Here is a 12,758-nt window from a genome sequence, read left to right as displayed (position 1 = left end):
GTTTTTATTTTTTACTTTACAGAAAAAATATTGAGAAATATATCCTATGTCGCCATTCAGCAAATGGAGCGGAAAACACAACCAAAAGTTGTAAGCTTCTTCACGCGACGAAGCCGGCTTACGTCACCATAGTCTGTAGTCTATTGCCCCCTTCAGGCTGTGGTGGCAGCGACGAGGTGGAGACGTGATGGCTAAAGGCCGAGTTACACCGATCCTTACACCCACCCACCCTCTTCCCCGGTCCCCTCCCCCTGGAGAGTCACCACCTTAACTAACACATTTTTTGGGGGAAACACTGGTATGTGTATGTATACGGTATGTGTGTATATGCATGTATATTAATATTTATATATGTGTGTATATATATGTATGTTTATGGATGTATGTATATTAGGGGTGTGCATCTCGATTTAAATCTTGAAATATTGGTTACGATACACTATCAATACTACCACGATTTACTAACAATACTTTTTAAAACATTACGATTCGATGCAATTCGATTCAGATGGAAGCTTTGCATGGTGAAAAGAAAATTAAATGTATCATGCCAGAACAATGTCATGTGTTTATTTTTCAAATAGACACATACAAGACAGGTGGTGCCTATATAATTATGAGCAAATAGTAGAAGAATCAACTTTAAGGCATTCAAGAAAAGAAGATGTACACAAAACACTTTTGGAAAAGCTACCAGGTATTTACTGTTGTTTGCTCAGGTAGCAACAGAGAAAAGCAAGCTGTGCATCAAGCAGAGGTGTTATAACACCACAGTAACACAGGTACAAGATACAATTAAGAGCCACCATGTTTACTAAACAGCAGTTTCAGTGTAGAAGCTCAAATACTTGATTTATTTACTATTTCGAATACATTAAAAAAAATACATCTGTTGCATGTCTTTCATAATGATTGTGAACAATAGGCAACATTCCAAAAGATTTGCATTTCCCCTTTAAGTTACGTTCACTTGAAACTTTTGACGATGAATTGCTGTTACAAACTTTCGTGTGGTGTTGCTTTTTATTTGTAATTATTCCAAGCTGACTAGTTATGTGTATGCAGTGGCAGCTGAACCAAATCTGACTGCGTGTCAAAATTACAACGATAAGCTGGATCGATTTGAAAGTGTTGTTTAGTAAATGTTAATGATCGTTTTCAAAGTTGGGTTTGAAGCATGATACTGATAAGGCGTGTTCCCCAGTTACACATCAAAAATGGTATTGTAAGGTTAAATATATTGATATTGTGTGTCACACAGAGAGATTTCCCTAGAATTGCAATGGTCAAGAACTGTCGGAAACTCGACATTGTGTGTAAGCGCGTTGTGATGATGAAGAAGCCACGCGCCGTCCTGCCACATTCTCAAAGAATGCTTTCAGTGGTGGGAAAGTGCGTTAGATACCAGGGGGGTGACTTGGAAGGGGATAATGTGGACTTTTAGTTTTTCTGACATAGAAACATAAATTGTGTGACTTCAGTGTCGTAATGGATGAGCTGGTGCAGGACCTGGTGTCTGCCCTGGAGCACACCTCGGAACAAAGTAAGCTCGGGAAACTGTGGGAAGAAAGAGTTCTGAGCCCACTTCACCAGCGGCGGCAGGTTCGCCGTCAAAGAGGCCGCGAGCTTCGTTGTGAATCCTCGGCCTGTCCTGAGCAAAGACGCTACTGGATCGAAGCATCAGAGTCCAGTTTAGACAAAACATCTCCAAACTCCTGGCGGAACTCTCAGCCTGCTTTGGCAACGTCGGCGCCCTGCAGCAACTCTGATAATGATTCTGCAACCAACCAGTGGCACTCCCGAGTGATCCGCCCGATCAGGACCAGGCAGCCCTCATGGCCTGAGTCAGACTCCTTATCTGAGAATAATCTAGGACGGCCACTCAAGAGGAAGATTAAATGTGTGACCCCGAATGTTCGAGTCAGATTGCAGCAAAAGCTAAATGTTTCTGCCATAGAAAGGAAACTGAGGCCCAGGACTTCTAGGATACAGCATCTCTCAAGATTGAAGAACAACTCCAGCGCTTGGGTCAGACAAGACAGGAAGGTTGATGGTGTCAGACTGATGGGAAAGCAGTGCTGGAATAGAGAGATCACGCTGGAACATCAAGATGCTGCAGAGGAGAAAATGTCTGATGGGTAAGAATTATTAAACTCACAAAGCTTTGTTGCATTTCAAAAATACTTTCTAATAACTTTTTCTTCCCCTTTTTGTATTTGTATGTGTTAAACATAAAATTCCACACATGAGATTGGAGATATACACTAGGTGTTTAAAAGTAAGTACTCAGCACAAAATACACTCTTGGCTGTTAAATGCAAAGTTAGCAAGGAAGCAAAACACACATGACCACTAAAGTAAGAAATAAGCACTTAAACAAGGTGAGTCCATATTGCATCCAGCCACTTGTCAATATTCACCCTGTCCTTAACTAAATCACCTCAAAAAATGTATCACAATCATGCCGTTTTACTTTAAAGTATTGAGTTGACATTAAAAATGAATGATAGAGTCTCTTCATCCTCGTCTCCTTTAGCAGAAAGGATCACCAGGGAGAGATCTTTGGTAGTGATGCCTCCAGGCATCTGCCATCTCATTATTTCCTATCCAGAAATATTCTCACAAATAAATATGTGACTTGGTAGCTATTGATTTGTTTTGAAATGAAGTCCTTTTGCAGGTTGCGTAATTAAAGCTGTGCCTGTGCCAGCGGCCCGGGATGCACTCTGTCGTATGCCTCCTGTGTAGTCAAGCCAAATGGCAGCAGTGATGGACATGTTCCTACTAGAGAGTCGACTTTCTTGTAAAATGATCAATCCACACCTAACGGCCTGTTTTTAATTGCTACTATAAAGATCTGAATGTTTATCCAAATTAGATCTTTTTAATGTATGAATTAGGAGGGGTGTCCCGAACCAATATTTTGTATTTTAGTGAAGTAATTTACAAAAGGTAAACATGGTAGGCTACTGGCTACTAGGAGCTAGCAGCTACACAACAGCTATGCACACAATAGCACACAAGCGAGACATACGTAACTTTCCTTAGTTGAAAAATATTGCAGTCTAAAAAACACAATTTGTCAGTATAAGCAATTAGCAAAAAAATATAGTTACATATTAGTTACACATACAAAGGTTTTAAGGCAGAAAGTATCCACTGACAGACATGTCTAGATAATTCAATTTACTGTGTCATGACTCGAACTTGACTTAATGAATCGATGTGACCACTGTGTGTCGCAAACAATAAATTAACACTCCACTTCAAATTTAAAGACAGTGTAAGTTTGTCCTAAAGTTACAGTTTTTCATACCTGCCATTGTTTTCTGAGAAATTTGACTTGATCAAGCATTTTCTAACATTCAACACTACAAAACAAAAAAAGTATGTATGATTCATGTTAATATCAGAATACTGTCGTCGGTATGGGCCAATACACAAGGCTCCAATATCGGTATTGTATCGGAAAATAAAAAGTTGTATCGGGACACCCCTATTAATTAGTAATGTTGATTGATAATGTTTTTGATCAGATTAACAACGGGGGAGCAGTTGATTAATTTTGATTAATCATGATTAAATGATATAATTTTTAATTTATACTGATCATGTTTTATTTTGTAAGCGCAGACAGAGTCAAGAAAGAAGAATATATATGCACTTAACATGAGGGACAAGTGGTAGAAAATGGATGGATGGTTTATGACACCTTTAACATCATGTTCATGCTAACAATGTTTTTATAAACAAACATTTATCCACATTAATGTGGACCTGTTACTCTTTTTGTGTTATTAGTAGTGCTGTCAAACGATAACACATTTTAATCACATCAATCACACTTTTCATTTTGGATGAATCGTGATCCATTTTCTACCGCTTGTCCCTTTTGGAGTCGCGGGGGGCGTTCTGGACCCTATCCCAGCTGCATTCAGGCCAGTCACACTCACATTCACACACTATGATTAATCACAGTAAATTACCTGCTTTCACGATTTAACCTACAAAAGACCCCACAATTTTGACAGAAATGCAATTGGTGGAATGTCATGCAAGAACATTTTACAAATATTTTACTTGAATGTGCATCATTTATTTGCTCAACACTTACTAACAGTTTTATTTAAAGTCCTGTCAGGGTGCAGCGCGAGCACTGATCTATGTGTGGAACTGTCAGTTTGCACGTTCTTCCCACACGTGCTAAATAAAATGCTAAATAGGGCTTGCAAAATGGTGTTCAGTGTTGATAAATCATGGTGCATGTGCTAAATAATTATATTTGCATCATCTCCTCCCAGTATTGTGGGCTTTTTGATGATCAGCATATATTTTGCATATTAATGAAGACAGAGACAAAAAATAGATTACATGCCTTATTCTGCTCACTTAAGAGATGCAATCCACTTTGCACACGTTTAGTAGATCAGCTTTGTGTGCACTATGACATTTTTACATGTTTTAATACACACAAGCCTTTAGTAAATCAGGCCCCTAGTGTTTGAAATACATTACCACTTCCAGAGATGTTTTAGGCATTTTGAGTCATTTTGTGCTCTATACAATTCTCTTAATTTTTTTATTTGATTAAGAACATACTTGCAAACCTTGAGACCTCCGATTTATACATAGGTGTATAGAGGCCCATTTCCAGCAACTATCACTCCAGTGTTCTAATGGTACAATGTGTTTGCTCATTGGCTCAGAAGGCTAATTGATGATTAGAAAACCCTTGTGCAATCATGTTCACACATCTAAAAACAGTTTAGCTCTTTACAGAAGCTATAAAATTGACCTTCCTTTGAGCAGATTGAGTTTCTGGAGCATCACATTTGTGGGGTCAATTAAACGCTCAAAATGGCCAGAAAAAGAGAACTTTCATCTGAAACTTGACAGTCTATTCTTGTTCTTAGAAATGAAGGCTATTCCACAAAATTGTTTGGGTGACCCCAAACTTTTGAACGGTAGTATATATATATATATATATATATATATTTATACATATAGTATATATAAATAAAATAAATACTTAAATTTCAGTGTTCATTTATTTATACATATACACACACATAACACTCATCTACTCATTGTTGAGTTAAGGGTTGAATTGTCCATCCTTGTTCTATTCTCTGTCACTATTTTTCTAACCATGCTGAACACCCTCTCTGTTGATGCAAAAGTGCTTTCATCAAATGCACTAGAGTCTGGAATCTTCCATCTCTCCCTAGCATGGCCCAAAACCGGTCGATCTTTGCTTCCTGAGGAAGATTTTCACTGCCAAGCACTTGGTAGTCAAATACTTCTTCCCGGAGGCTATCCAGGTCAAATCGCAGATGCAGCTTGGAACTTACAAGCGTATTTCTTCATCTTACTCGTCGTCGGCGTCGCCATGGCTGTATCTTCCTCGTTCTTCTGCTTCGTCTCCTTGTGTGCGCAGTTGTGCACTGCACTCTCTAAAAGCCGTAGATGTTATTGTCACATATGCATGTACAGTAGATGGCAGTATTGCCCTGTTTAAGAGTGTCACAACATTGCTGTTTACGGCAGACGAACTGCTTTACGGTAGACAAAAACGTGACTGCTGTTGTGTGTTGTTACCGCGCTGGGAGGACGTTAATGAAACTGCCTAACAATAAACCCACATAAGAAACCAAGAACTCGCCCTCGATCATTCTACAGTTATAACGTGATTGGGCAGGCACGCTGTTTATATTGTGGGAAAGCGGACGTGAAAACAGTCTGTCCTCACTCAGGTCTGCATGGAGCTGGAGGGGGCGTGGCCTCCAGCTCCGGCTGAAAATCGGGAGATTTTCAGGAGAAAATTTGTCCTGGGAGGTTTTCGGGAGAGGCGCTGAATTTCCGGAGGCTCCCGGAAAATTCGGGAGGGTTGGCAAGTATGATCAAGAATGATGATGGATTAATTAAATAATAATGATAATAATTAATTATTAACATGATTACTGTTGACAGTCCTAGTATTCATGTTTTTAAACTACCATGAAATAATTAGCTGGAAAAAACAGTATATGATGAAAAAAAAAAAAATTCTTAAATGTTGTCGTGCAAAGCTTTTGTTTGATAACATCATTATCTGATGATCATCTATAACATTTTAAGACGGAGTGTTTTGTGGTAAGCAGTAATGGGACAAGGCACAAGGCTTTACATCTTGTGGTTTAGTTTGTGCTGACCTCCCTAGCCCCTAAACGGTACTTGTTTTCTTACTTTATGGAAAAATCAATAACTGTCCTGACAGAAAACAGCTCCGGAGAAGAAATAAATGGGAACACCATCGCGAGCTGTCAATCATTTCTCACTTATACAACGCCAAAGCGCTTGATTGCTGCTCAGTAGACTGCCACACTGACGTGAGGGCGAGCAGTCCTAATGGGTATGTCCGCGCGGAGGTGAACGATTTGGAAGAACGCTGGAAGCGATGAGGGGTTGACAGTGGTACAACAGCAGTATTTATAATCCTGCTGCGTACGCTCCATCTGATGCCATTGTGAAAATGTCTTTTGAAGCACTTGGATTTCGTTGGTCTGCGTTCATTCCATTAACCTTTGTTGTGTGCTCTCTTGAAACGTGCTTCTGCTCAAGGTCACATACTGAGCCGGAGCCTTCAGCCACCCAAGTGCAAGGGAAGCAGATGTTGGCATTTGGGCTCCTTCATTAGAGCGCGTTCAGCCTGCTGGGCCATAGGGCCACCTGGCACCCCGGCTGGCCCTGCGAGTAGGCCTCACCTGTGGGTTAGACACCACATGACGCTGGTGGTGGCTTCCATCCTGCCACCAGGAAGGAGCACAACAATGCAGCTTTGCTCGCCCATTCTCGCTCTTGCTGGGTAATTTGTGTTTTGAAACTCCGCAAGGAGTTTTAGGAAAAGCTGCGTGCCATTTGCCCAAGTTAATTTTCATAAATCTCTGAGTCTAATCCAATTACTGCAGCTCAGGGAAAGAGGGATAACCTTATAATCAGACACCCATAGAAGGGGGCATGGATTTGGGTTTCCATCGCTTGTTTGAAGAGCCCATAGATCCATTGTTATCAGCGTTGTGTTCCCTTCCGTCTGTGTCTCCACTTTATTCCTCAGCAAAATGAGTCTAGCTCAATAAATGGCGGCTAGCCTGTAATCTCTGTGCAAACTGGTCGGCCTCTCCCAGGAGCTGGGGATTATATCCTAATGATTAGTGCTCATCTGGATACTGTGTTTTGCTTCACTTCTTTGCCTTGTACCGAGACAATAGGGCCATGGGGGGTTAAGTTCAGCACCAAAACACTGGGATGCATTTTCTTCTTTGCCCTTGCCATTATTTCTTTGTAGACTTTCATAGCTAATGAAGACACATGTGTTTATATCGGGTATAATCCGCAACAGAGGGTACAGCACAGGATTTGTGATATCTTTTGACTTTGATATAAAATGAAGCCCAAGTTATCTGTAAATGTTCGTCAGTCCCATTTATGACAAAGGTCAACAAACGAGAGTCGAGGTGTTTCTATTGCGCCTTATGAAAATGGGTGCGAGCGTGAATTATTCATTGCATCAGTTAGTCGGCACTAGATATAGGCAGTCTCACGTGGCCCTTTAGGTGACGTCACATTACGCTTTTTAATATGGATACATACTTATTGTGTGCCCGTTTTAAAGGTTAAAATTGAAGAAGAGCAGTTTTCAAAATGGAATACATTCATTTTTGTCCTCAAATTCTATACACAATATCCCATAATGACAATGTGAAAAGTTGTTTTTATTTTTGCAAAATTGTATTTAAAGTAAAAAAACTATAAAACAAATGTCACATGTGTATTGCTCAATACTTTGTTGATGCACCTCGGGCAGCAAATACAGCCTCAAGTGTTTTGGAATACAATGTTATAAGCTTTGCGCAGTTTTACCCATTCCTCTTTGCAGCACCTCTCAAGCTCCATCAGGTTGGATGAGAAGCGTTGGCTTTCATCCAGGATGTCTCTGTACATTGCTGCATTCATCTTGGTCTAGTCAGAGAGGTGACCAAGACCCCGATGAGCACTGTCAGAGCTACAGCATTCCTCTGTTGAGAGAAGATAACCTTCCAGAAGGATAACTATCTCTGCAGCAATCCACCAATCAGGCCTGTATGGTATAGTGGCCAGATGGAAGCCATTTCTTGGTTAAAAAGTTGGTCTGATGAGACAAAGATTGAACTCTTTGGCGTGAATGCCAGGTGTCATGTTTGGAGGAAACCAGGCACCACTCATCACCAGGCCAATACCATCCCTACAGTGAAGCATGGTGGTGACAGCATCATGCTGCGGGGATGTTTTTCAGCAACAGGAACTGGGAGACTAGTCAGGATAGAGAGAAAGATGAATGCATTAATGTACAGAGACATCGTTGATGAAAACCAACAACACTTTTAATCAAACCTGAGAGGTGCTGCAAAGAGAAATGGGCGAAACTGACCAAAAATAGGTGTGCCAAGCTTGTTACATCGGTATTCAAAAAGACTTGTGGCTGATTTTTTTTACTTTTTTATTTTTGATACATTTTAAATTGTTTTAAAAAACATTTTCACATTTATTTATGGAGTATTGTCTATATAATTTGAATTTAAATTAATTTATTCAATTTTGAAATAAGGCTGTAACATAACTATATGGAAACAGTGAAGTGATGTATAAAACCAGTGGCCATTGGTATTACTAGGATGCATTGTACTAACCATTCTTACTAAAAGTGTCATATCACCACCAAAAGTAGCAATTATTTGAATGTAAATAACTAAAAACGACACCACTTTAACCATTAAATCTTGTCCGTACAAAATAACACATCACAGATGCATGAAAACAGTGAAAAGTGATAATTTTAATGACAAAAAGGCACGCTGGGAAACGTTTTCTTCTCAGACACATGCTCAGACTTGCCACCATTTCTGGATTGGGCGAAAGACTCCTGTAAATTGCATACAAATTTGACCTTTTGCCCAGATGCTAAAAGTATGAAGAGGGGATTGTCGATTAACAGTCACTTCATGGTGATGGGGGGTTTCATTAATCCTATGTGCTTTGAATTTTGGCCCCCTATGTGATTGAGTTTGACACCTGTGTGTTAGTTTGTTAATACTGTAGCTTTGCATACAAACTGTAGTGGAAAGGTTCACTAACTGTGGCAGTAATTATGCTGGGCTGGACTCAAGCTGCTAGCAAGACCCATCCAGAGGTGGTCTACAGCTGAGACCAGGCTTGAGAAGTTAGTCTGTTATGGGTCATCTCAGGGCATTCAATTGATCACAACTGGACTGCTTGGTTTGTCTTAGAAGACGTCTCGCTGCTCATCTCAGTAGGCTTCATCAGTTTTCACTTGTTTCTCACTACGATAGGGCGAAACCATTCTTGCCCGGGCACACCCTCCTGGTTTTTGGAGTTTAAATATTTGGGGTTCTGGCACCAGCCTCTGGACTACATCTGACCAATCTAAGTCTATGAGCATGAACTAAGGAAGCCTACTCGGTTGAGCTGCGAAACGTTCTAAGACAAACCCAACAGTCCAGTAGCGATCGATTGATTGCCCTGAGATGACAATGACCTGGATGAATGAGACCATTTATAGACATCTCTGGAATGGGTTGTTGGGCAAGACCCAAATTGCTTGGCTAGGCCTGACATAGTCCAGATTCCCCTGGAGAGGCCTGCATCCGTTCACATCTGCTTCTTCTGGATGTGAGAGGAGAAGATACACGGCCATCTGGCCAGGAGGATGCGCAAGGTTTTCTGATCCTATTGCTGCTGTGGGCAGCAATCAGCACATATATTCTCTGGTGGTAGTAAGGTCAGCGATGGTAAACAACGTGCAAGTGCAGTAAGGAATACTTGAAGTATAGTTGCACTTTTGGGAAGAAAAGTCCCTTCAAGCTCTTTTATCATCCATTTGCTGTATCACTAGCATACCTGATTCCCCATGACCTTGAAGTGTCTGGAGTTCACAGCAAGTTGGCTGAGGTGTGAGTTTGGCAAAGACACCATGGGTTGCAGGGTCGCCCTGAGCTGCGGCGACAAGCTGTGGCGGCGGGACGGTCCAGGCGACGTAGCAGATGTTGGCCAGTTGCAGTATGTGGTAGCAGCCGCTCCATGTGTGGGGGTACAGACAGAGGGAGGGGCAGGCCTGGGGAATGTGTTTCACTCTCCTGTCATCCTCCACAACGGCAGCCCGATTAGATTGGAGCTGACAGCGTAGGATATTCAATTAGATTGTGCATGTCACTCGGTGGCTCGGATCAGAGGCGCTCCTTGTGCCTTTGTGTTTTCTATCCCAGCAAAGGGAGCACATGGCACGCTCTGTCTTTTTGTGCCACTTCCGTTTATGTCGACCTCTAGCTGCGGACTACTTCTTTAATTTTATTATTGATCGCTTCATACTAAATATTGACATGGCAGGGCACAATGCACATTTTCGTTTCATATTGTTCCCTTTTCGGCTGCCGTGCCATTGTTTGACATAAAAATTCATTCAGCTCAAAATGAGGGATTTAAGAAGAATTCACTGTCCTGTAATGTAACTAATGAAACATGTCTGTGTCCCTGTGGGATGTTTTTGCTCTTCTCTTTGCAGTGAAAGCAGCAGTAACTGCAGCAGTGACCCTGGCCTTTTCACCAATGATGAAGGGAGGCAAGGTATTAACAACGATGTTAACTTCCTTTCTGACATTTGGGTCATTCCAATCAACTGACAGACTGTCAAATTTGAACTCAACTTTGCTCAGCTGAAGCCCCCGGCCCCAAAGAAGGCAGTTTTGCTCCAATGGGCTGTTTGCTGGCCAACCAGGCGACTCTAATAAGACGTTGTCATGTCGTGTTAATGAGCGCTGAAGCCTTTGCTAATCTCATTAGCCGTGGTGGGGCCAGTCGGCCTCTGATTTAACAGTTGTCACTACACCTTGACTATGAGAGGCATGCTGCCTGTTCCCGCTCTGCTGACTGACAGGTCCGAGAGGAGCCTCCTGTCTGGGGACTAAACTAGTGCTGTCTACTTATTGGGGTAATTAACTCACAAATGCAGTCATTGCTGTTGTACTTACAAACATGCAGGGTCGAACGCAGCACCTTCCCTAACACGTAGTCAATGAAAAGTCACTATGGAAATGGATTGTATATAAAGCATTGTTTTTCCCCAACATAAGGTGCTTTGAACAAAATAAAGAGTACCCTATTTTCCAGACTATAGAGCGTACCGGTATATGAGTCACACCCATTAAATTTTCCAATAATTTTTTTTCCCCAAATATTAGCCGCATCTAACTATAGGCCGCAGATACGTTGTGAAATGAGTTATTTACACAGAAAGATTTTGTAAATGTTTATTTAAATACCTTAATTTTTTCCAAACGGTGTCTGTAACATGGCAGTAAAACAGCTGATCAAACAAAACTGTGGAAGCTAACTCTCCAATCAGCTAAACCGAGACAAACACTCCACAGTGATGTTTTCGTTAATTTATGAAACTGGAACAGTGCAAAAGGAATGCAATTGTAAGTTAAAATACCAACACAGACACTAGTAAACGTGTTAGCCTATTAGCTAATGCTAATGACACTTGTTTACATTATGATAGCTTGTACCAATATGCATGAAAACACTTCTACAGACATCACACTTGGGAAAATTTAGTAAGTATGAATTGTTTTATATTGTAACATTTACAACCGTTGCTTGGAGTGATGAATGAAGAAGCCATACAAGTAGAAATGTTATAGACGACAAGAAAACGACTTGTACTTCCGGTTGTAAGCACTGAACAGAAGGAAATACTGTAGGTATCCCCCCCCGCAGCACCTGCCGTGAGCAAATTCATCCAAAAGATGCCGCAATAGCACAAAAAATAACACACTTTTTCAGTGCCTGTTAAAAACTATTTGAGTTAGTTGGATTCAAAACATTATGGCCATTAGCGAAGAAAAATCCATAAATTAGCCGCACGGTTTTATAAGCTGCAGGGTTCAAAGCAGAGGAAAAAGTAGCGCCTTATAGTCCAGAATCTGCGGTAGTTATATCAATTATAAATCAAACATATTAGAGTTTGTGGTTCGATGTCGCATATATGCAACATCAGTAGCAGCAGCAATCATTTGGTAGCAGAAACATGGTTTTCCTTGTGCATGTGTACTGTAGGTGATGATGAGCAGAGCGACTGGTTCTTTGAGGGGGACTGTGCAATAGGATCCAACATGCCCAGCTTGTTGCCCACCTGGGACACAGACAGTCGGAACTCCAGAAATGACAGACGCCTCTCTCCTACCTCTCTGCCGTCTCTGAGAGGTTGTGCTTTGTTTTGTCTTTTTGGGAAGACTTGGTGAAAAGAGATGCAAATATTGTCATTTCTTAAAGATCTGGTAGAGAGTGTGTGTGAATGGGTGAATGTAGAAATGGTGTCAAAGCGCTTTGAGTACCTTGAAGGTAGAAAAGCGCTATACAAGTATAACCCATTTACCATTTATATATACTGCACATATATATATATATATATATATATATATATATATATATATATATATATATATATATATATATATATATATATATATATGTACTATATGTATATGTGTATATGTATATATTAGGGGTGTAACGGTACACAAAAATTTTGGTTCGGTACATACCTCGGTTTAGAGGTCACAGTTCGGTTCATTTTCGGTACAGTAAGAAAACAACAAATTATACATTTTTTGGTTATTTACTTACCAAATTTGCAAAATCTTCCACCAAAAATATTTTTCTTA

General features: G+C 40.7%; 1 protein-coding gene across 1 annotated transcript; it reads left to right on the top strand.

Annotated features, from left to right (window-relative positions):
- The first annotated feature begins 1,488 nt into the window (after positions 1 to 1,488).
- LOC133645921 (G patch domain-containing protein 2-like) lies at positions 1,489 to 12,335 on the top strand. Its single transcript, XM_062040851.1, has 3 exons — positions 1,489 to 2,138; positions 10,595 to 10,656; positions 12,151 to 12,335. The coding sequence occupies exons 1-3, from the start codon at positions 1,489 to 1,491 to the stop codon at positions 12,333 to 12,335; spliced, it is 897 nt and encodes a 298-aa protein (XP_061896835.1).
- Positions 12,336 to 12,758: the final 423 nt, after the last annotated feature.

Source organism: Entelurus aequoreus, linkage group LG03 (genome assembly GCF_033978785.1).
Source record: "Entelurus aequoreus isolate RoL-2023_Sb linkage group LG03, RoL_Eaeq_v1.1, whole genome shotgun sequence".
Lineage (NCBI taxonomy): Eukaryota > Metazoa > Chordata > Actinopteri > Syngnathiformes > Syngnathidae > Entelurus > Entelurus aequoreus.
Note: the sequence above shows the minus strand (reverse complement) of the source record. Positions and strands in the feature narration are given on the sequence as shown.